The sequence below is a fragment of the Polypterus senegalus genome, chromosome 4 (assembly GCF_016835505.1).
Source record: "Polypterus senegalus isolate Bchr_013 chromosome 4, ASM1683550v1, whole genome shotgun sequence".
Taxonomy (NCBI): Eukaryota; Metazoa; Chordata; class Cladistia; order Polypteriformes; family Polypteridae; genus Polypterus; species Polypterus senegalus.
Window position 1 is genome coordinate 31,834,288 of NC_053157.1, and position 24,575 is coordinate 31,858,862.

General features: G+C 38.1%; 1 protein-coding gene across 3 annotated transcripts in view; it reads left to right on the top strand.

Annotated features, from left to right (window-relative positions):
- The window catches only part of dcc (DCC netrin 1 receptor), an 842,366-nt gene that overhangs the window by 702,762 nt on the left and 115,029 nt on the right, over positions 1 to 24,575 (top strand). For all 3 annotated transcript variants that reach the window (XM_039750409.1, XM_039750410.1, XM_039750411.1), the window contains exon 16: positions 18,722 to 18,817. In XM_039750409.1, coding sequence (XP_039606343.1) covers positions 18,722 to 18,817 — 96 coding nt within the window. The remainder of the gene's footprint in view (positions 1 to 18,721; positions 18,818 to 24,575) is intronic.

Here is a 24,575-nt window from a genome sequence, read left to right on the forward strand (position 1 = left end):
CCTGATCTCTAGTTGTGTCTCTTGTATTGTATAATAAATACTAATCGAATTCCTGGCTCCCAACCATCTTGCTATGTCCATTTAATCCTGATTTCTTCTTCATATTTTGGGATAGTAATAATAATAATAATACATTTTATTTATATAACACATTTCCCATGTTCAAGGCCTTGTATAAAACAGTAATTTTCTTACTCACTGGCATTGACCTTAGCTTGCTTTTCTGACTTCATCTCCAGAGCCTTAATCTAAAACCACCCATTGCTCAGTCATTACAAATATAACACAAGAACAGAACAGCCTGACACTCCAGTTTTCCTACTACATTAAAAAGATGTGCAAGCAATGGTGTGTGATTCTGTGAACATTCCTTGTGAAGGAGTTTCAAACCATCCACTGCTGGTTCGTCTCTGACAGGGCTGGAGCATGCATGCATGAATGAATATGCGCAACAGTATGTATTCTTGTGTTTGCTAAGCTTGTAACATTTATTTTAATTGTACACCTTACAATTAGGCTCATGGTAGGTTAGTTACATATGGAGTATTTCAGTTGCGATGCAGTTTCTTTTTGACCACTGCCATGCTGATCGTGATAGCATCAGACACAACCCAGTAAAAAATTCTGGACTGGATGCCAGTCCTTTTACCTTCTCGACTAATTCATATATCCACAATCAACACAGGGTTAATTTAGAATCTTTAATTAAAGGAAAAGTATTATTAAACATACTTTGTTTTTCCTGTTTCTGCCTTTACTTTGTTAAACTGCTCAGTGTGACTTTTACTTATCAAAGGAATTTAGAAGCAGTCCATTTGTTTTTAAATGTGTAAAAGGATTAGTTCTTTTGAAATGGCTTTTGCGGACTTAATTTGTTTTGTTCCTGTGGAACAGTGATGAGTATTTAAATGTAAATGATGCTGAATGAGATGATCCCCTTTGGATGTACCCAAGTCTACTCCTTTCTAAATTGCACAACTTAAAACACATGTTTTGAAAGATAATTAAAAAGAGAAAACAAAACATTAAAATTATAAATTCATTAGATAGATTTCTTCTGTTTAAGAAATAGATAAATAATACACACCTTATTGAATTTCCTATGAAACACTCCATCACTGGGCACAATATAAAATGGAGGTGGTAAGATGAAGTCCAATAAGGTAAGGACTGGGGATTAATGAAATTAATTGGCTGCCAATTAATTTCATTGAATAAAAGTCAGTGGCAAATGGCGATCACCCAGAATCAGGCTTGTACCACTCACAATGCTGTTCAAACTCTGACCGTGACTTACTGCATTAGAGAATTCAAGAGAATGAAACTTATATTAAAGTCTTCTTTAAAGTTATCCATGAGTACAAAAGACAGTTTACTGATAGATAGATAGAAGGCACTATATGATAGATAGATAGATAGATAGATAGATAGATAGATAGATAGATAGATAGATAGATAGATAGATAGATAGATAGATAGATAGATAGATAGATAGATAGATAGATAGGCAGGTTTTATTCATCCCAAGAGAAAATTTCAGCTATAATCATTATGTTGTGTTTTCCGCTTTTTTCACTTTAGCAAACATCCTTAAGTTTATTATAAAGCAAGAAACCCACGTAGGCCAGTCTGATGTTTCTGATAACATCCCTTGAATCTCCATGAGGAGCATCTGTAGCTGCATATATCTAGCCACATTCATGTAGACATCCATTAATCTTCTTGAATGTGAAAAATGACTAAGGAGATGCAAAGACCTAGAGTCACTGGAGACTGTAAACCATGTAAAAAGCACTTTTCGAAGATTGTGCAGAATCCTAAACAAAATCCCCAGACAGAAATAATCATTTTGGCAATCCATTTTCCAAACTGTTTTTCCCTTTTGCTGCCTCAAAGGGTATAATAAAAGAAGGTACAGGCAAAAGACAGTCTGTTGTCACAGTTTGTGACTTTAAATTCTGGTGCATCACTATGTGTGAGTGTCATTTCATTTCTCTTTGCTCTCTCTGAACATAACAGAAATTATTCAACAAAGTGAACAAAGTGCGCATTGGGATTAGAGAGAGGGAAGTGCGGGTGATGTACATAAGTCTTCATACATGCTACAGTACACCAAGTAAGATTATCCTTATTGACACACAAACACACACACACACACACACTCATTTACTTCATTTACAACTGTACAAAACACAACTAGTTAGATGGAAAGCAACTCTTCCATTTACAGTATGTAGGAATGTGATTTTCTTCTGTGAAGGGTGACCAGTCAGCGGATGAGATATTGTAACGAGTGCAGTGGGACAGACTACATAATAAGCACAAGCAAATCGGAGTTTGATTAGAGTCTGGTGACTTTAGAAATATAAGGCTCTGCAGAGCAGTTTCAGAAGTCTACAATTTTGAGGGTTAATAAAGCCAGAATAGTTTGGATGGAAGGCGAAAACGCAGAATAATGTCTGCCATTAAAAACAAAACATAGAGTGGATATAGATGGGGTGTTGAGAGAAATTAGCTGGCATTACATTTACATTCATTTGATAGAAACACTCTTATATGCAACTGACTTGCAAGTAGGACTGAATATCAGCACTAATATCCCAAATCAATTTGATTTCAAATCACACCGTCCCAATTGGATTTGATATTGATTTTTTCTTGGCTAAATTAGCGTGCACTGATATATTTGAAGTGCTGGCTTTTTTAGAAATTACTTAACCATGCATACAGAACATTAGTATAATGTGACAAATTTCAGTAGTATTTTATTTTAAGAGTGTCTACATAGTGACTTCATAACATATACATAAACATAAGAATGACATTTAAGAAGAAATACTTGATTAGTAATGGACAGTTAACATCAGTATTTGGAAGATGTGGAACAAAATAGCATTATTCTTTTTAAAACAAAAAAAAAAGCTTTTTCACATCACTGCACTTATTATGGGGGGAGTGGGTGGTGCTTCTTGTTTTAATACAATGCCATGGCATCTGCTTTATAAAATATCTATATCATCTTGTGAATAATATTATTATAAAATAATCTAATTTTGTTTCTTAAATAATAAATGTTTTTCAAAAAACTTATTTGTGTGTTATGACTCTCTATGTGGTCCTCCCTACGTGGAGTTTGAATGTTCTCCCCGTGTCTGCGTGGGTTTCCTCCAGGCACTCCGGTTTCCTCCCACAATCCAAAGACATGCAGGTTAGGTGGATTGGTGATTCTAAATTGGCCCTAGTGTGTGCTTGGTGTGTGGGTGTGTTTGTGTGTGTCCTGCGGTGGGTTGGCACCCTGCCCAGGATTGGTTCCTGCCTTGTGCCCTGTGTTGGCTGGGATTGGCTCCAGCAGACCCCCGTGACCCTGTGTTTGGATTCAGCGGGTTGGAAAATGAATGGATGGACTCTCTATGTAGACACCCTTCAACTAAACTGTTAGCCAAATTCATTCCACTATTGGACATTTAGAATAATCTTGAATTAGTCGACATTAAAGATACAGTGGGAAGACTCTACAAGTTACACATATCTTCAGTTGCTCACGTGTAGCAGTCATGTTAATCAGTAGCAGAAATGTGTCCTTACAATCCTCAGACAAAAACGAAGCATTTTAAAATGAGGATCTGGAGCTGATGCTTGTTGACAGCGGCATTCAATGAATGGTATATAAAAAAAAGAACCGGCCATCATGACTTCAAGTCAGTTGCTTTTGTTTCACAATATGTTCTGAAAATTCCAACAATTGGCCCCTTGCTTCGCCGGGTGTGGCGCATACCTAACTTTTTCCACAAGAGCAGTAAGTGAAGTGAAGAAATGTTTATTGAACTTACCAACACAACAACTTGTGATTGATGCGGTCCCACAATGCAACAGTGCATTGGAAATTCTTGAAAGGTTTTTGGAACAACAGAGGGTCATCTTAGCACCTCTGTACATAGGCAGTGAGGTTGCTTCCGGTTTAACTGGCATGCAGCACACTTGTCTATAAGACATCCGCCACACATGACCAGTCATTTCCAAAGTGTGATTGTCACATAGGAATCGGATGCCCTGGCTGTCTAGCTGTTTGAATCCGTAGTAAGTCCACACATCTGATTAAAGTGTGGAAAAAAAGGTGATTTCAGTTAAAGAGGACATACCATTTTATGCAAGATAGTAAAGTGCTTTTTCTGTGGAAAGCTTTATCAGGGGATTAGCGACATCTGATGGACTGGACACCAAAAATACAGATAAACTAAAATCTACATATAATAATTGAGTAAAATAGAGATTCACAAGCTCAATCTTGAAACTTTTAAGAATCAATATCTAATCATTTAAATGAAAAATAATGATTACTGTATTTTGAAAATCAATATTTTTTCCTAGGCCTACTTGCAATACAGATTTCGTTACTGTTTTACACCATGAGGAGTCAGGATGGGCCCTGGGCACCCATAACCTTAAATAGAATAAAGAAGGTTTGAAAGTGAAACATACCTGGACGTTTTATGTATGGAGGGTCACCTCTACTGGCCTCTTCTTCTAGATTTTATACTATGCCTTGTTAGGTACCTCTACAGCCAAAATAGGATGAAGAAATGTTGTCAGTGTAGAAGAATTATTTTGCCATGAAGTATTGCTTTGAAAGATATTCTTCTGCAAGCTTGAAGAATAAAAAGATTAAAACACATAAAAAATGCTTTGCTTAAAAAATCTAAAATAGAATTTGAAAAATATAAATAACTGTTACTTGATTTATAGTAGCCAGCAGCTGAGGAATATAAAATGTTATGAAGAGTAACTGATATGAATTTACTATGTATTATTTGTAACCTCTGCTAGACAGTCATTCCTTAAAATGATTGGCTGCTTTCTGTGCTTCCTGATGATGTAGGCAAAAAACTATTAATTATTTTCCAATTGTCTTATGCCCAAATTGCTTATTTCTATGTATGTTAATATGTGGCTATTTGCTTAAAATCTTGTACCATTCAGCTAGTTGTGGAGATGCTGTTTGCAACTCTCCTGAGCTGGGGTCCCAGTTCACCTATGAACATATCTTCATTTTGCTTGTGTCTTTTCATGTTTCTAAATGTTTCCTCCATTGACTTTGGTTTCTGTCTCAGCCCAGACACATATTGGGAGGTTGATTAGCAAGCCCAGCGTTGCCTATTGTATATGTAAGTAGGAACCTCCATGATTGTGCCCAGTGATTGCACTGGTGTTCCATCCAGAATTGGTTCCTGATTTATACTACTGTAGCGTGTGATTGTGACAGAATATGTACTATCTTCCCATGACTCTGAACAAGGAGAAACAAACATGGGAAACAGGATGGCAGATATGGAAAGAACAAGGCAGTAAAACATGCAAACTGGGTGTGTCACTTCCACTATAAGACCTTTTTCTGCTTGGTTCTACATTCAAGTGTAGCTAGAGAAAATATATGTATACATGCTTGCATTCTCAAACCTGCTTAACCTGATTCGCAATTGTATGGATGCAGCCTATCATGGCATTATTAGGCACAAAGTTGGGAAGAACCAAGGGCAGGGTGCCAGTGAATTGCAGGGCTCACTTATATGCTTTTTGTTGTAAATTTAGAAAAAAACACTGAAATATATTTATTTTTGGCCCATGTAAATAGGGGATTATAGTGAACCAGGGCTCTTGATAGATACCCCAGTTTATTGTTCCGGACGTTCATAGGGTTTGCAATTTCATTACTAGTGATGACTGTTGTGACCATTATGCAGTGATGTTTTTTTTTCTTTTTGTGGCTGTCATCCAGGTCAGACATATATATAGTCAAAAGGGTCAAAATTCCTCTTCTGGGTCAGTGGTTCTGTGATATAGCCACAGGCCCTTCCTGTGTTCCCTTAAATCGGCCTCTATAATCCCACTGTTGACTTAATCAGCAACAATTATACAGTGATTATAGAATTTCATTTAATTTCATTAAAATAACATATTTTTTTAGTTTACAAGTCTTTATGCTATTATTGATAATCAAATACACCAGATTTTCAGCCAAGAAAGGGTCTGAATTAATACAAGTGTGTGCATTCTATCTAAAACTAAAATATACAGAACAGCACTGTATTTATGAAATGGCTTTAAGGCAGGTTGTTGAAGGCCATGGTATCCTGGAACACTGAAAGCTGTGTTTGTCAAGTTGTTAGATCAATTTTGTAATACATTTTACCTTGGGAAATGTCCAATAAAAACATTGTTATCTTACAGTATAATCTACTGTTATGTAGTATTCTCATGGTGTCACTAAAACACAGTTTACAGGACCAGTGTATTCTAGAATGGCCGATGGACACATTTTCTGGTATGCGTTCAAAAGAGATAATATGCAAATACAATCAAATTTAAACGAAATTAATTTAGAGATTCTGAGAGAGCACATTTAAAATGTTTTCATGTCTATTATTCAAGTGTCTCAAAACTGTCAAGATTAAGAAGTGTGGTCACTTTAATTTAAATGGGTGCTATATGCTTTACTAAACCAGTCACCTAAAATCAATAGACAACAATACACTCTAGTGACTCTAGCTTGTACTAAGATCCATACATGTTTAGGTGTTGAGCCATTTTCCCAGGACTATAAGAAGACTATTTTCACCTATGTCTTCTGTACTAAAGAACAGCAGTTATTGGACTAAAGCATGTTGCAGTGAGTTTATGGCCATTGACTGCCTCTAGAGGTGGATATCTCTATAATCAAAATCAGTTCTTCTTCTTACTGAGCATGGAGGCCATATGCTCTTCAAAAGACAGACAACATTATAAAGCACTTAGCATTTCCTTCTAAGCCCAATGTTGCCTCTGCTTACCCCACACAAGATCTTACAGCACAGGAGATGCCCAACTGACAGGTGCAGTCAATTTTAAAATCCTGGCATGGGTCCCCATTACCAGGCCTTCGACATTCACGGGAGACACCGCCTAACAGGCCACTCCTACTCCCCAGCATTGTTTAGTAGGAACACACCTTCTTTATCCCCAGACTCCTCTTCCCAGGCACACTTCTGACCACCTACCTCCATTCTTCTTTCATATGAACTGTCCCAATCCTGCCTCTCGCTCTGTCTTTCTTGGACTTTAACCTCCATCTTTCCTTTTCATTCTCATCCCTTTTCCCTTCCGTGCAGGCTCTCTTTATACATCCTGATCAGATGCAGATGTGACCGTCCGCCCACTATGAGATGTGAATGCAGCACCTGGCTGATCCGCTCATATTTGCACATGAGTGCGTGTTCAGCCAATTACCACAATCAACCCCAGAGCAGCGCCGTCACATGCACGTCTGCACCTGTTCTGAGCCTGCACGCTTTTAGAACCTGATTATTTATTTAAAACATGAACAACGCCACAGACCTCTTATCACAGGAACATCTGAAAATAACAAGAACTTTATCTTTACATTATGAATAGTGTTCAAAATTAGACTGACAGAATCTGAAGGGATCAGATTTCTCTGTAGGGAATGGAAAGTATGTTGTAAAAATGTATATTAGAATAGTAATGTACTTCTTTGTGCTGTTATGTGGACTATGTATAAAACATTTATTTTTAGTAGTATGCATGTTTTGCAATGTAAAGAGGACTAAAAATAAAATTTTCAATTGCATGGATAATTTAAATTTAGTCAGAATTTAATATCAGTTAAAATCATCAGTCTGTAAATGAAAAACCTTTCAGTCATCTTCTGACCCTGGATATTTAATGTTTGAAATTCTATATTTCATCAACCGATTGTGAGTCTTCTAATCGGCTTATGTAAATTATCTGTCCTTCTTCGGAAACCAACTTTTTCCATGACACAGTCATAAGGATCCAGACCCTCTGGGAAGAATCAGGGACATATACATATAACATAACTGATACATCTGGTCTTAAAATGAATGTATGTCAGTGCTCCACCCCATAACATATGTGGTTTGGGTGTTTGCCTACGCAGGGCCTTTTTGGTGTATGAATATGAATGCAATGCTGGATCCATGGTGTACGCAATCCATAAAACTACATGAATTCCGACAATGCAGTGCTGAGATGGTGAACACACCTGTCAGAAGAAGAATCATTTGCTGATGAAATCCTGGTGTGGAGCCCCATAGTCTGTGCATCAGACCTTCCCATCCAGGGCTGTTTTCTGCCATGCACCTGATGTTTCTAGGATAGGCAGTAACTCTGTACTGGATTAACTAGGTTTAGAAATGTTGAATGTTCTTTGTTTTGCCAAGGAGATATTTGAATGGGTGAATCAAGATTAAATCTCATGCTTTCTCTACACCTTTATGAACGTGTTAACTTTAAATATAGTACATGCTGTATTACTGCCCTGCCTGTCTTATAAAGCTCTCAATTTGCAATGCAAATAGCTATTCCATGTCTTCATAGGGTGGCTGCTTATCTTTATTGTTGTCTGTACCTTTAAATTAAATATCTGACATTATTCAAAATTAAAAACTGAATATTTCCATTTCAAGGGTGTGTTTTCTGCATATAATCAAGCAACTGTTTTTACTTAATATGAAAAAAATCATATACTGCAAAGTACAAGGTAAAAGCAAAGTCAGATATGCTGTACTGTGATTATCCTGTCACTGGAAGGGAGCGATTTGGGAAATCAAACCAGAAGCTCCAGTAATTTGCATGTACTGGACATGCATACTAATTTTAAACTGCAAAAGGTTTTAAGATCATTTTAATATGTATGCATTGTTGCTGACGGCCAGGACCCTTACCTGGCTGGGACGCCTTCATAAAGGAAGGATCGGGGGAGGGAATAGGCACAGGGCATTAGATGGCAGACCCCCAGGGTTGCAGCTATGCCTCGGATTCTCACAGACCTTCATGGGAGTTGGAGTTCGATACAGACCTGCTGGGTTTCATGGGTACCACCAGAGGGTGCTGCAGAGATTGCGGAGCTCTACTTTGTTGGGCTTGTGCCTCAACCGGAAGTGCTTCTGGACCACACTAGCGGGCCACTGGAAGTACTCCTGGGTGCATGTCTTCATTCCAGGAGCCAGAGTCTAAAGGAAGAGGAATGAAGCTTGCTGGAGGAGGAGTGGAGGCAGAAGAACAGAGGAAAAAAAGAAAGGGCCACTGCTTTATTATTGTGCCTTGTGCTTGTTTAGTGTGCTTTTTATGTGAGAAACGTTTGGGAAGAGCCTTTGTTGTGCTGTAACTTGTGTCTGTCTGTCTGTGTGTCTGGGGCTGGGAGCTGAGTGCCCCCTGCAAGCCACAGCCTGTACATGTGAGAGAATGAGATTATATGCTAAAATGTGATCTTTTTTGTTAACATCTTGTAAAAGGACACATATACACGAGGGCTCAAAATTGGCTGGGTTCCTGGGATATCTCCATTAAATGCTTATGAGGAAATTAGGTGCTGTTTTATCATGATATTAGATCACCTATGACATACATCTAATATATGAGATACAAACTAATCTCTTAGGTACATTTCTTACTCAGGGATAGGAAGAAATGTCAAAACCAGCTATGTTATTGTTCTCTGTAGCATCTTGCCTGTCTCACTGTACTTATTGTGTCCTGTGTATTCATCCATAAGGAACTCTGACGGCAAGTTGCCCAATGACAGGGACTGTCTATTTCAACCCAGTTTTCCACCAATAGAGGACTTTACAAAGCATCCTTCATATTAGACAAGGAATGACAATCCGTCACTCGGCAACACTACTAATTGGAAAGAGACATTGAGTTTTTACTTAACAATCATATTTATTTCCATAATAAGCAATACCCGCAAATATAAGCAATACAAAGAATTATACGAGGTGTGGCAGAAAAGTAATGAGACTGACAACACTGCAAGCGATCTGGCAACGCTGCGCTGTTGTCTTTGATAGAGCACGTGTATCAGTACCCTCCCATAGCTCAGTGTGAGTTTCAGTTCCTTCCGTTAACTACGTGATTTTTGTGACTGCTATTAGCGAAGTTGTGTTTTTGGTTGTGCGTCACGCAAAAATGGAACAGCGGAATTTGGAGCAACGTTGTGCCATTAAATTTTGTGTTAAGCTTGGAGAATCGGCAAGTGTGACGTTTGAAAAGTTAAAACAGGCCTATGGGGAACATTCTTTATCCCGAGCTCAAGTTTTTCAGGAGGCCTTCAACTTCGAAAACCAATGAAAACATCGAACGTGTGAACACTCTTGTGAGATCAGACCGTCGTTTAACATTAAGAATGTTGAGTGAACAATTAAATTTGAACAGATTTACCGTTCATCAAATTTTGACTGAACATTTGCACATGCGAAAGGTCTGTGCCAAAATGGTGCCGAAAAACCTCACAATTGAGCAGAAGGACAATCAAAAAAACGCATTCCTGTGGTTCCCCAGCCCCCTTATTCACCTGACCTCAGTCTGTGTGACTTTTTCCTTTTTCCTAAACTGAAAAATGTCCTCAAAGGATGTCATTTTGGGACTTTAGAAAACATCCAAAAGAGTGTAACGGACATGCTGAAGACCATACCGGTTGAAGACTTCCAGCGCTGCTACCAACAGTGGGAACAACGTCTCCATCGGTGTGTAGCTGCCCAAGGGAACTACTTTGAAGGGGATAACATTGATGTTTGAAAAAAATAAAAACTTTGGTAAATAAAAAAACAGTCTCATTACTTTTCTGCCACACCTGTACAACCTGGGTGGGTTCATGCAGTCTTCACTCAGTCCCAGGTAACATTTCTCAGATGGTCCAGTTCACTTAATCGAAAGTGAAAGGAAAGATTTCTTGCAGGAGACAGAGCTCCTTGGAAAGTGTCCAACAGCTAAGCAGCAGATGTTTGTGGCTCCTACCAAAGCGTCAGAAAGACAGCAAATGAACCAAACATTATTCTTGCAACAAAGTACCAACTGAATTAATACTACAGCTGAACTGAAAACTGAGCGGAGACTCTTTTAAAAAAATTTTCTAATAAAAGGAAGCCTAAATGAAAAGCACAAACACCTGAATCACTATCTGCTAGCAAGGTGGGTAACACTGTTATAGTGTCTGTGGACGAAATCTCAGACCCGACAGCAGATGTGGTTATAAAGCAGCTTTATTTTTCAGAGTCACGGTGAGAAGAGTTTCAGAAAAGCAGACAATCAAATATACATGACAGCATCAGGGCTCTTCTGAACCCCGTCTGTTGGGTGGGGTCCAGTTTTATACCCCTAGAATGCATGATTTAATATCATTATAAAATGTAACAGTCAACACTTTATTATACACAATCCTTGAGCCCCTTCAATGTCCCTTATGCAACTTGATTTCTTGGCCCCTTTTGTTATGGCGTTCAGATGTAAGCTAAGGGAAAACGTGATAATGCAGACTCATGTGTGGAATGCTCAGACCTTGAGTCCTTTGCACAAATATTTTTCTGTTTGCTAAAACAAAGCATGCTATTACATGGTTTTGTAAAGCTTACTTCTCAGACATGAATTAGTACAAGGGAACGAAGAGAACATTCGTCTTCCACATGTCTCAAAATACAGGAAAGTTATTGCACAAGCCCAAGAATGATTCCCATGGGAACTGAAAGCTGCAGTAAGCTGCCAACAGTCTGGTTATACTAAATGTCCTGCTGTCCTCAGAATACACTCCTGTCCAGGTCGTCTTCTGGGTCGGGAACTACAGAATTGCAAAAGAAGCAAACAGATACAAAAATTCTCTCGGCTCTCCAGAGATTCTCATGCATCATTCTACTGGCTTAATCGCAGTGGGTTTGTGAGAAAATTCAGGATCTTGTTCATTTTCAAGTCCTTCACATTTACTTTCATATGGTCCCTTTGGTGAAGAATATTAATTAACGAGATTATTAAAAATTTGAATGGCCAGCAATAAGTTCCAGTTTGCTCTGCATGTAGAGTTTAATTACTGATATGAAAATTACAATGTATACTTATGAAATAAAAAATTGCACTATGCACTAATTTTAATTAAAGGATCATTTACGCTATAATAGTGCTATAACTTAACCCTTTCAACCCTGACATCATATTACTAGTACATAAATATGCAGCCATTTTTGTAAAGCAGAGGTACGGTGCAGCCGTTGGAACCGGGCATACTACTATTAGCGCAGACTGGAGAGACTGACATACAGTCCATGAAACATGGAAGTGAAAATGGACACTTCTGGACTGTCCATACCACATAGTAAGTAGCTCCACTTTCAATTTTATTTCCTCAGGAAGATTTGGCAGCTATTGTATAATAATAGTGATAATTTTTTTGTTTTTTCATTTTTGAGCTTCCTAGACACCCAAAAGATAGAATATCCATCCATTTTCCAACCCGCTGAATCCAAACACAGGGGTCTGCTGGAGCCAATCCCAGCCAACAAGGCAGGAACCAATCCCAGGCAGGGTGCCAACCCACCACAGGACACACACAAACATGCCCACACACTAGGGCCAATTTAGAATCACCAATCCACCTAACCTGCATGTCTTTGGACTGTGGGAGGAAACCAGAGCGCCCGGAGGAAACCCACACAGACACGGTGAGAACATGCAAACTCCACGCAGGGAGGACCCGGGAAGTGAACCCGGGTCTCCTGTGAGGCAGCAGCGCTACCACTGCGCCACCGTGCTGCCCAAGATAGAATATCCCACAAAATAATTTTTCCCGGTATAAAAAACAGAAAATCCAGGGCTGAAAGGGTTAAGGATTGGGAAACGCCTATATTCAGGCCAGGTGAGGGACAAAATGCAACTAACATTATACAGTATTTAATTGCACGCTAACATAATATTGCCTCTTACACTATCCATCTATCCATTTTCTGAACTTACTGTTTGCAGTGCAGTGTCACAGGGAGCTGGAATCTTTCCTTTCTGTACTTTTTTGAGACTCCATTATAAAATTGTATTTTATTCCACAATTAAATATTTCAACAGCACATTCTAATGCTATTATATCAGCTACTTTTGCTGTGTGCCTTGCCATTATTATTATTGATTGAGAGTGTCACAATGCATACAGATCCTCGCTCACATGGAGTTTGCATGTTTTTTTTTTTTCCCATATTCAATTCAATTCAGTATATTTTTGTATAACACTCTTCACTGAGCACAGTCATAGAGCACTGTGACAAGTGTTTAGGTAAAATGCAAGTATAGATTTTTACAGAGAACTAAATGCATTCAGGAAATTAGTGCACATAAAGGCACATATTTGTTGAAACACACAGAAAATAAAATATAAACTTATTAAAATAAGTGGAAACCAACAATATCTGTCCATTAATCAACTGCTCACAACAGAGGAGAGTTAAAACAAAAATTCTAGTTAGCAGTATCACTTGAAAAAATAAACCTCTGGGGGTCCATGGGCATTTGTGTGAGAAAAAGTCAAAGATCAAGTCAGATATAGCACAGCCTGGGGACCTCAGCCAACTGATTGCCCACCACCTTCCTAGGCATTCAAAAGTAGAGTCTCTCCTGGACAGTCCAATATCAAGAAAGAACATATCTGTTTTTTTTCTCCTGACAGTTAGGTTTTCTTCCTAAATACCAAGACAATGTGTTATTTGGTGATCAAAAATGGAACAATGTGGAAGTGTGCACAAGTAGCCACTGTGTCCCTCCATAACGCCAAATTGTTTTAAATATGATTAATGTAATGTTATAGCCTAGGATTAGTTTAATTGAATATATAAATGAACAGATGGATTTTGCACTTTTTTTGAAATGTTCCTATTTTGTACAGGCGTGTATATGATTTAGTGTAAATATTTACCAAAATCAAAGCTAATGAGAAAACAGTCTAGAAATTCTGTAAATGATCAATAAAACAACATAACATATGGTTCTCAAACCAGCTTAGAGTCACAGGAGCCAGAGCTTCTACGGGACGTGATGGGGTGCAAGGCAGGAACAATTCCCAGACCACTCCATTGCAGTGTTAAATTATATATTTGTAAAATAATTGATCTGAATTGTGTCATATTTAGTGTTTTGGCTTCAGTTCCTGGTGGAAACCTTTAAGTGCACTGTTTCTCCGCAGACGAACACAGATGGTAATTCAAACTAAATGCCACTAGTAGGAAGTCATATGTTAAAAATACAGAATGGGAAGATTTGGTGGATTCTGAGAAATCTCTTTTTTCAGCTCAGAGTTCTAGTTAGCCAGGGAATCACCCAGCAATGTGGAACGCTAATTAGAATTTCAGTCCATTATAGGCCATATTCACACATACACAGGCCCACACTCACTCGTAAGTGTCTTTTCTACAAACAGTATGTTGTTTAACTGTGTAAAGATTACTATACTTCTTAACTTTCTTGCAAGGCACCACATGCAAGAATGCAAGGTCCAAGCAATATGAGGCAAATGGTCAGCCAACTCAGTGTCTAAAAAGACATTTTTTTTACTCCGAAATATAACTTGTAACTGAATGTTTGCATACGTTTTAGAAATGTGAATACCACTTTTTTAGAAAATGAAGTGTGCAGTCTGTTAGTGGGAATATGATCAGCTGCATTTTCAAGTAGAATGCTGGTCTGGTTTGTAATTAATCGGGTAGGGCATTTCCTTGGCAGTTTCCTTCTAGTAATCATTAGACTGGATTGAACTTTTATATAATATGCTGGCAATTTTCTTCACGCGGGAAATGAGAATTATCTTTGGTTGTTTGGTTAGTTGATTGGTTTAAAAATGTATGAAACTGACACAGTTTGTCAATGCCTGAAACTAAAGACATATTGCAGTTGTTCAGTTCACAAAGAGAACACATGTGTAGGTTTAGTACAATTCAAGGTTAGCATAACAGTGAAACATGCAAAAAGTTGAGATATTTAATATTCAGGCCTAGCTGCTCTATTTTTAAATTATGCTTCAACTGGACCATAACTTATTTTGTGCTCCCCATGCATCCATAAAGTATTAGACATGACCAGCCTTCCTTTTCTCATTGTATAGGAGGCAAAAGAGATTGGTGATTGTGATCTGGTAGTCGATGGAAGTGTTGTATTCCCTGTCGCAGATGGCTGGTTAGGGTTCGACCCGACCAGGATGCCCAGGAGAACCGGAGGAGGGCTTATGCCTTCCCCAGACTGTGTGGGCGCAACCACCCTGGTACCTTTAGGGGCCACAGGTACAGATCTTTGAAGCTCAACCCTGTAGGGGCCCGTGGTCACCTCCAGGGGGCACCCCTATGCCTTTGGAGCCCTGGACGTCAGCACTTCCGCCACACCCGGAGGTGCTGGGGGAAAGAGGAGCAGGGACACCCAAAAAGCTTCCGGGGATGTAGCCGGCACTTCCGCCACACTGGGGAGTGTCGGTGGAAGATTGCTGGGACACACCTGGAGCACATCCGGGGAGGCATAAAAGGTGCCGCCTCCCTTCAGTCGGGTGGAAGAGGACGAGGTCTCTAGAGGAGGCAAGGAGACGGCCTGAAGAGAAAGTGAGGCATTATTGTGTTGGCCAGGACTTTGGGGACTTTTGGGGTATTTGAGCACTTATTGTAATTATAATTATGTATAACAAACGTGTTGTGGGTGACATGAATGTGTCCGCCTGTCTGTGTCCGGGTCGATTACCACACTCCAAAAGCATATGTATTGATGTGGGCATAATTTCTAGTTTGTGCAGTAATCCTTTTTAAACCTCTCTGTTCTTCTGTGTTCTTTCTGCCATCATTACTAGCAAATATACAGCTTTGTGATGACAGATGCCGCTATACCAGCGCCCTAACCCGACACTGTAGATAGACTGCTTTCCTATCTAGTGCAGTTTCCTACCTTGCCATGGCCCTAGACTGGATGAACAGTCTAAAAAACGTAAGGCCGTTTGTCCACTCTTTTTTATGGCATAGTAATTACTTTATTGCCTGCTTACTTTTATCTTTTTATTTAAAAATTATAGCAATTTCTCTGGCTTACTAATTATAATTTTTCTCTTACTGATTTATTTCCAGCAGACTTTATCTCTGAAGACCCATTTATTGCCTTATTGGATTTCACAATACTTTCCCAATGAATGTTGCATGCACTATGGTGCACTATGAACACTTTTGTGCTTCTTCTTGTAGCAAGCACTCTAGTCTGCTATATACAGTATGCATGAGAAAGTTTTGTCCACCTTAAGATTCCTAAGCCATCTTTTTTTCTGGCGTGCTGTTCACTCAAAGAGGGAAAACATGATCCTTTAATTCCAGATGGTGAATAAAACAGCTCCCATATGTCTCATTTGACAAAACAGGATGCAGTTTAACCAATACGGAGGTTTTTCTTTAAGATAATGCTATCCCAAACAGGCTTATTGTGCCTTTCAATCCATATGTTGCAAGAATAAAGAAACACCTGCTGTGTGGAGAATATACACAGGCAGCATCAGAGTGCAGTGGATACCAATAATTTCTGTCATTGGCAAGGAGAAAGTTCTGTTTCTTAACTTTTCCAATTGTTTGGCATACTAAAATCAGCCACAGTTAAATCTCAGATTGGAAAGTGGATCCATTCTTTTCTCTTGCACAGACAGTAGTGGATGTGGAAGCATTTCATGAAACCGTTTCCAGGAAAACGCTGACCTCACACTTCAGAACAAAATTTATTTGTCAAAAAGGGGTTCCTTATTAATGATGTAGTTGTCGCTATTGTGAAAATTATATATTAATTATGACCCAACTGTACCATTGATAAAATAGTGCTTTCTTTTTGTCTATCGTTTGTGCCATGCATGGGAGAAGTTATTCATGTGTATATTATGCAATTTTAAACTACAGTACCACTCAAACATGTTATTTTTTTCTTAAATAAACATTGTTCACTTCATAGCATCTCATATTATTTTCAAAAGCAGACTACAACATTATAATAAATAAGGAAACATAGTGGTAATTAGTCATGATCGAACTTAGCTAAATTTGCTTTGCTTTGACTTTGGCAAAAATGGGGAAATGTTTGGGAATTTTGGCAAACCTGCTAAAATGCATTTAAGTTAATGGGGAAGGAGAAACAAGTAATTTTGAGTGGATTATAATGTTTCAATGGCATTTTAATAGTCTGAGGCCTAGGAAGTGCTTGCCTATTATGCTGGACTGTAAAGTAATCCTTTAAGGGGGAAAGAGGAGCAGGGACACCCAAAAAGCTTCCGGGGATGCAGCCGGCACTTCCGCCACACTGGGGCGTGTTGGTGGAAGATTGCTGGGACACACCTGGAGCACATACAGGGGGCCGTGTGAAATATGACCTAAGCTGTGACTGACACCCACAGAGCCTATTATGCAAGAAAATCAGTGTTATATACTCTGGGGTCTGTCTCCATCACTACCCGGTCTGTACTACTTAGCAAGTATAACGTGCTCGATCCAGTAGTGACAGTGACATAACACACCATGAATCATAAATAACAAAGTGTCTGTGTGATATTCTCATTATGGTCAGCTAGTGATCCCCTTAAATGAGGGACAGTGACATCATTCATGCATTTATATGCCATAATTTATTCATGCATGTACAAAGAAGATTCGAGAGCGCCATAAGGTGTGAGGTAGAGCATGCATGCATGAAACTTCTGCACATACACAAAGCAAATCAAGGCCAGTAGTGCAGATCAGGTAGTGACAACTCCATCCTACATGGCTGCTAGAGCTATGTCACAATGGGCACACAAAGCATCATGAGGCCCTGGGGACAAAAATGGTAAGTACGCTGGCTGCACGGCAGATTTTTCAGCAAAAATTTAACGAACAAAGTCACTGGCCAAATTTTTTTGTAAAAATCACTTCCATGAATTTTGCTGATAAACACTAGTAGTGATACTCTTAAAAAGAAACAAATACTAGCTAACAGTGCAAACTTCTAATTACATGGAACAGAACCAAAAGCAGAATCAACTGACCAGTGCGCAAAAGTATAGTAGTGTTAAAGCACTACTATACTATAGCACAAGCAGAATTTGGTATAAGAAGAGTAACTTCTAAGAATTGCTCCCATAGATCTGAATATGTGTTCCCCAAAAGCAGCAGAACAAGGTTTTGAATCGTGGTATGTACAGTAGATGGCAGTTTTTGAGGGATTTCAGGTATAAGTCAGTATTACAAGAGCTAAGCAGTATAGACTAGCACTCAGAGTGGTTTGGTTTCTGTGCTTTGTAGATATATAGCCAGATCAAAAGATGAGTCACAATGAGAGAGGAAGGCTGTGTGACAGGAAGGCAGGCTAAAGAGTTATATGGTCCTGCTTTGAATTTTGTATAGTAAAGACTCCTGCCACTGTACTATGTACAAAGGACATTAAAATCTCAATGGATACTAAAAGAATTAGGCAAATGCAGATTGGCAATATATGTTGGGCTAAACATCTTATGGTCAATGTTTAATGTTCTCACATCCAGTTTAGCCAATCTGTTTGTTATTTGACCACTGATATGCATACGTCATATCAAAATTGATCATGAGCATAATCTGCCAATGGTTTTTGTATGAAGACCAATGAAAATGAAGTTGCAGTATTCAGGATTAGGCTTGACAAATATCTTTTATCGCCACATGATGTAGAACTAACTACTCACAGTTATTACTGTATTTCAATAAAAAATAAGTTGCAACTATTTCAATGCTTTTGAGGACAACGAATAGCACTGGTTGTCACAGATTCTGACCACATTCATGTCATTTACCCGTTCTCGCTCAATCAATGCTATTACATTTTCACATTACCTGAAAGCAGTATGTATGCTAACTAATGCTTGTTTTCTTGCTTTTGTTTTTTCCAGAACCAAGTTCCCATTATGTTATTTCCCTGAAGTCATTTAACAATGCAGGTGAAGGAGTTCCTCTGTATGAGAGTGCAGTTACGAGATCTATGACAGGTACGTTGTCAAAATGTATCCCTTAGTCTGACATGGTTTACTTTTCAGAATTCACCCTGTTTTTAGCAGTAAGGTGTACCAGGCCTTAATCACATTTTGCATACTGAAAAACAGTAAATAAGCAATTGATTAGTACTGCTCTCCTAAGTAATACACAGAAAGGTGGGCTGTCAGTTCTTCCATTCTACCTCTGAGGTACTACACCTGTAACTTGGTAACCAACCCTCATGGGATGAGCTTAGAGCACACAAAAATGTGAAAAATGTAAACAGATCTTTCAAAGGGCAATGTTTAGCAGATTGGACTATTTTTCATTTTTTAAAGAAATGTTAAGTGTTAGAAAATGATTAAATGTCAAACTATGATTCCATAGCACTGTATGGAATCTGTCATTTTTGAAAATGCAAAATTGAAATCTATGACTTTCTGCATTGTCATCACATAAGGTGCAATGCCAAAAGCAGGAGAGGGAGAAAAGCGCTGAGAGGTTCTCAACTATCACCATTCCAGTTACACTTTCTGTTTCACTGGCAGCAATTATTGGACTTACTTGGATTAGAGAAAATATGATTTCTTCTTTTAATGGACCTGTCAGCTCTTTTATGTTAGTCCAGTATGTTGGCTTGCTGATGCTAATGCTGTAACTAAGTTTGCTCAGAGGTACTGCCTGTCAGGGACTACTGAGAAACAAAGAAATTAACCAAATGTGGCTTAAAAATGACTACCAGTGGAATGAATTGTATGTTATCAGACTTGCCAAAGCACAGACAGTTTTCTGTTTCTTTTTAAGAAAAAAAAATCAGAATACAACTGCTTTTCAATTTAACATCTATTTTTTAATTCACTACTAAGCTACCTGATAAACATGTATTTTCTTTTTTGTAATTTAATTGATCTCTTAAATGAAAAAAAACTAAAAAAATGGCTTAACTAAGTCATTAAATTATAAATTAACAAAATATGTTTTGATTAGGAAAGGAATTAAAGGCCAGCATAAAAGTCATGTCAAATTTCATTAAATTAAATTAAAATTCCGGAACCTTTCTAATGGCTGTAATTACAGTGATAATAATTAAATAGAACTTAAGTGTAAAGATGCTGTACTGTATGTCCATAAGTAACTTTACAATCTTGTAAAATATAATAATATTCATACTAATCAGTGCATTGGAATTCTTTTTATTTATCAGTAAAAATACAACCAAACAGTAAAAAAATATTAGAAAAAGCAAGGACAGCCTAAATCAAGTACAATTACATTTTATTTATAACATTCAGTTATGCACACAGTGCAACTTGTAGTGAAATGCTTAGTTACAGAAGCTCAAGTAAAATGTAAATATTATAAAAAGGAACTCCCCAAACACACACACAAGAATGTCTGGCTTGGATAGCTGCTGCTGTCAATAACAGACTTATAGGTGGCAGTAAGATGGTCAGACCTGCCCAGTAGAGCCACAGGTACAGTACAGTATATATTTAAAGGCATCAACGCTTTGAATAGGCCAGTCACATAGGTTTACATTTTGGGACCTATGTGTGCTCACAAAGTCTTAAAGTTTGACCAAACTAAGCTCAGGTTACCACAAATGACAGATTTTATTTGTCATTATTTATTCAACATGCAGAAGTGATTGTTGCTAAATGCGTTTCTACATGGAGTGAACTGTGTGCTTCTGTTATCTTCTGAATCAAGGGGTGCATTTAATTTTTCACAATGCTAGCTTTTTTTCTTAATTTTGACATAATTAAATTATGTGTTGTTTGTCACTTGATGTTAAATTTGTAAGAATTTCATTGTACACAAAGTGTCATTATACTTAAAATTGCACTTAAATGTAACAACGTTTTAAATTTTACTTTTCCTTTGTTTTCTTGGGATCTTTAATAATACATAGATAATTGATAAGAAGATTTTTTATTTTTTTTTTCTTATTTTCTTGTTTACTTTTTCCTTGTTAATAATGACAGCACCGATTTCTCCACGGCTACAACACTAAATTGTCCCTAGTTTCGTGTTACATGATGTGTGCTGTCATGACAACCATCCTGACTTCCACACAGTAGAGGATTGTCTTTACCTTATGCTAAATAAGTAAAAGAAAAACAATCTCACTAGCAAAAATTATCCCTTTTCCCTAAAATGTTTTGGCTCAAAGTTCTTCCCTGAAAAAAACTGAAGAGTTTGAAGCCCCTGTTTTAACTAAGACACTCAAGCCTGTCGCTGTTGTTTATCAACCTCCTTAATGCCCTTTAAATTCTAAAAATAGTCAGTTCCAGTCACAACATTGAACTATGTGGGCTTGTTCCTTTATCTGAAAATAACTAAATGTTCCTGACACATTATAGACAGCTACTGTCAACGATAAATTCACTATCCAGGATGGTGGAGAAGCCTTTATTCTTAACATGTATGGAGTCATGCAGTACAAAGAAGGCAATGGCTGAATTACAACTGTTGATTACACTTTTTGAATACATAGATATTTACAGAGGTACATGATTAGTTTTCGTTTTATTGTAGGTTACTGATAAGTTACTGGTAAACTGGGCTCTGGAGCTGAGATATTTTCTGCTCTCCAATGTTCCCTGCAGAATTTATGAGCTTTAACCTTGCACATACAACAACAACAACATTTATTTATATAGCAGATTTTCATACAAATAATGTAGCTCAAAGTGCTTTACATGATGAAGAAAAAGAGAAATAAAAGACAAAGTAAGAATTAGAATAAGACAACATTAATTAACATAGAATAAGAGTAAGTTCCGATGGTCAGGGAGGACAGAGAAAACAAAAAAAAAAAACTCCAGACGGCTGGAGAGAAAAAAGAAAAAAATCTGCAGGGGTTCCAGGCCACGGGACCGCCCGGTCCCCTCTGGGCATTCTACCTAACATAAATGAAGCAGTCCTCTTTGTATTTAGGGTTCTTTTGGAAGGACTTGATGATGATGGTCATGCAGACTTCTGGCTTTTAATCCATCAATGTAGGAACATCACGGTGCTTTGATTAGGTGGTGATGGCGCAGATCGCCAGCACAGAAAACCGGGAAAAGAAACAGAAGAGAGACTAGGGGTTAGTATGGATTTTAGAGCCACCATGAATAGTTATTATAATGAATTCAATATACAAGCACAACTGCATGCTGGGTAAGACTAGGTCACATATCATCAGCTTAAAATGAACATGCTTGCTAATGGTAGAAATTACAATTGACACAACATCATTATAAATAAAAATAAGTTAAGAAGTTTGACAGACAAGAGGAAGGCCATCAAGCTCATTTGCGTAGTGAATTACTAAGTTATCTGATTTTTTTAGTCAAACATTCTCACCACATTTATATCAGTATCACTTCTCCTTAACTCCCACTGTTGTCATCAAGTACATGATTCCGTATTTAATTGAGAGAATTCTGCTGCTGACTTTAAGAATTTTGAAGACCTGTAACAGGTCCCCATGCATCCTCCTCCGCTCGAGACCAAAGAGGTTTAACTCCCTGAGCCTGGCAGAGTAGAACATGCAGAAAATAATTAAAACTAGAACCATTATTAATGCTGAGACTACTTGCACTTGATCATGATAATAATTAGCTACAGTTGATAACACCTTATGTTATATAAACTCGTTTAACATGTTCTTTATTTTCTTTCTGGGTCAATTGTGCCAGTTCAAGTTAATGGCAATCAATGTGAAGCAGTTTTTCTGTCACTCTAGTCCCATGTATTTGCTTCCCCAGAGGATGTCTTAATGAAAAACCACTGATGTTTAGTACTGCCTTTTATTACAACAAGTTAAATAGTTTGTCTTGTGGTCTATTTTCATGTCACATGTATATTTTGTGTGATATATATATATATATATATATATATATATATATATATATATACACACAGGTATATGTATTTTACAGTGCCATAGTTCCTTTTAACTGGCACAGAAGTGTTTATTTCTACTGCCTCACAATTTCAGATCCCCTTACTTGATCACTGACTATATGCAGTTTGCATGTTCTCCCTGTGTCTGCATGAATATTTCTTTTGAATATTCTAGTTTTTTGTCATATCTAAAATACATTTGATAAGCTAAGCTTAATTGTTAGCTCTAAATGAGCTCAGTGTAGGTGAGTATGTGTAGGGACAGACTGGTGCCCTTTCTTGGTTTGTTATCCTTCTCTGGCTCCCTTCAACGCTACAAATGGATCCATTATATAGATTGATGGACAATTCCATGTCTTTTCTTGCTTTGCAGTGTCTGCCAGTTATTAATCAATAATCAGATATTTTGAAATGCAAAGCTGGAAGGTCCTCATTTCAAGATTCATCATTCATATTACATTGTCATGCATGATTCCAATAAAGCAATGCCCCGCAAAAAAGGACGCTTTTAGTCAGACTTGAGTCACCGTTCACTTCAATATATCACAGTGACCCATGGGTGTTGTCGCAATAACGGCCATCAAACATTGAGAAGGTTTGGGGCAGCCACCCATATAATTTTTCCCGGCTGCAAAACAGATTTAAATAACAAAACATGTTCATCCAACTGAGTCCAAAACAGAACTGATCATCTGGAGACAAGATGGCGGCTTTAAAGGCCAGCAAAGGAAGTGATGTCATCAATACCGGAACCAGAAGTGACGTCAGTGGCTGCCCCAGAGCCGGGCGGGATTTCCCTACAATGGTCTGCAAAAGATCGAGAGGGAAGATTAGTGCACTTCGCCACCCCCTGGTCTGGCATGGAATCACAAGGTTTCAAGCCCTTTAGTGGTCTCCTAAACACACATGTGTGACAGTGTTAAATATTACTGTATGAAAGGAAACATTTCTATTTATTCTTCAAATAACATGAGCCCATGGCCTTGCTTTTTATTTGATTATGACTAATTGTATTTAGCCTCTAATGACAACCTTTTGAGCTTGTGCCTCACTTTTGCTCTGTTTTAAATCAGCAGCCATTAGCCAAAGCTCTATGTAATCCACATTTCAATTAATTAACAAATTAACTTAACTGAACAAGACAGAGGTTTGAAGAAAATCAAACTCTGAGTACTGTTGAAAATGATCTGTTATTTTTGTTTCCGATGGTGCCCTGCCCAAGGTTTGTTTCCTGCCTTGCCCCCTGTGTTGGCTGGGATTGGCTCCAGCAGACCCCCGTGACCCAGTAGTTAGGATATAGCGAGTTGGATAATGGATGGATGGAATTTTGTTTCCTAAGTTTATCTAAATACATTATACAGATTCCATTTTTGCATAGTAGTGTGTTTAATGGATTTTTATTTGATCATCAGGTCAGACTTATTTAAAGATTAAAATAATTCTTTTCTGTAACCTTTCTGGTGCAGAGATTTAAATAGAGACCAAGGCACTCGTAAAACTGTACGTGGATTTGAGTGAGAAAGTATGCATGCATCAGTAAACAAAACAACGTGAAGGGAAAAAAATCAGATTTATAAAATCCGGAGTATGAACATTTCTGTACAATTTTCCCTTTGTAAGTCACAATCATCTTGTAAACGTGTCGAAACTCACCCAGTTGCCACCCACAAACCTACATGGAGTATGCTAATCAACCTCGTACTTATACTTTTATGATGCCGTAGACCTTCATTGGCTGGTAAACCGCTTCCCACCTCAAACATCCAGACATCGCTACCATGTATTTCAGGAGTTCTATGGCACACTCCACATAGCATTGTAGTGCATTTCTTCTACACTCTGAGGTCAAGAAAGGCATTAGGCACCAGTACCTGAGTG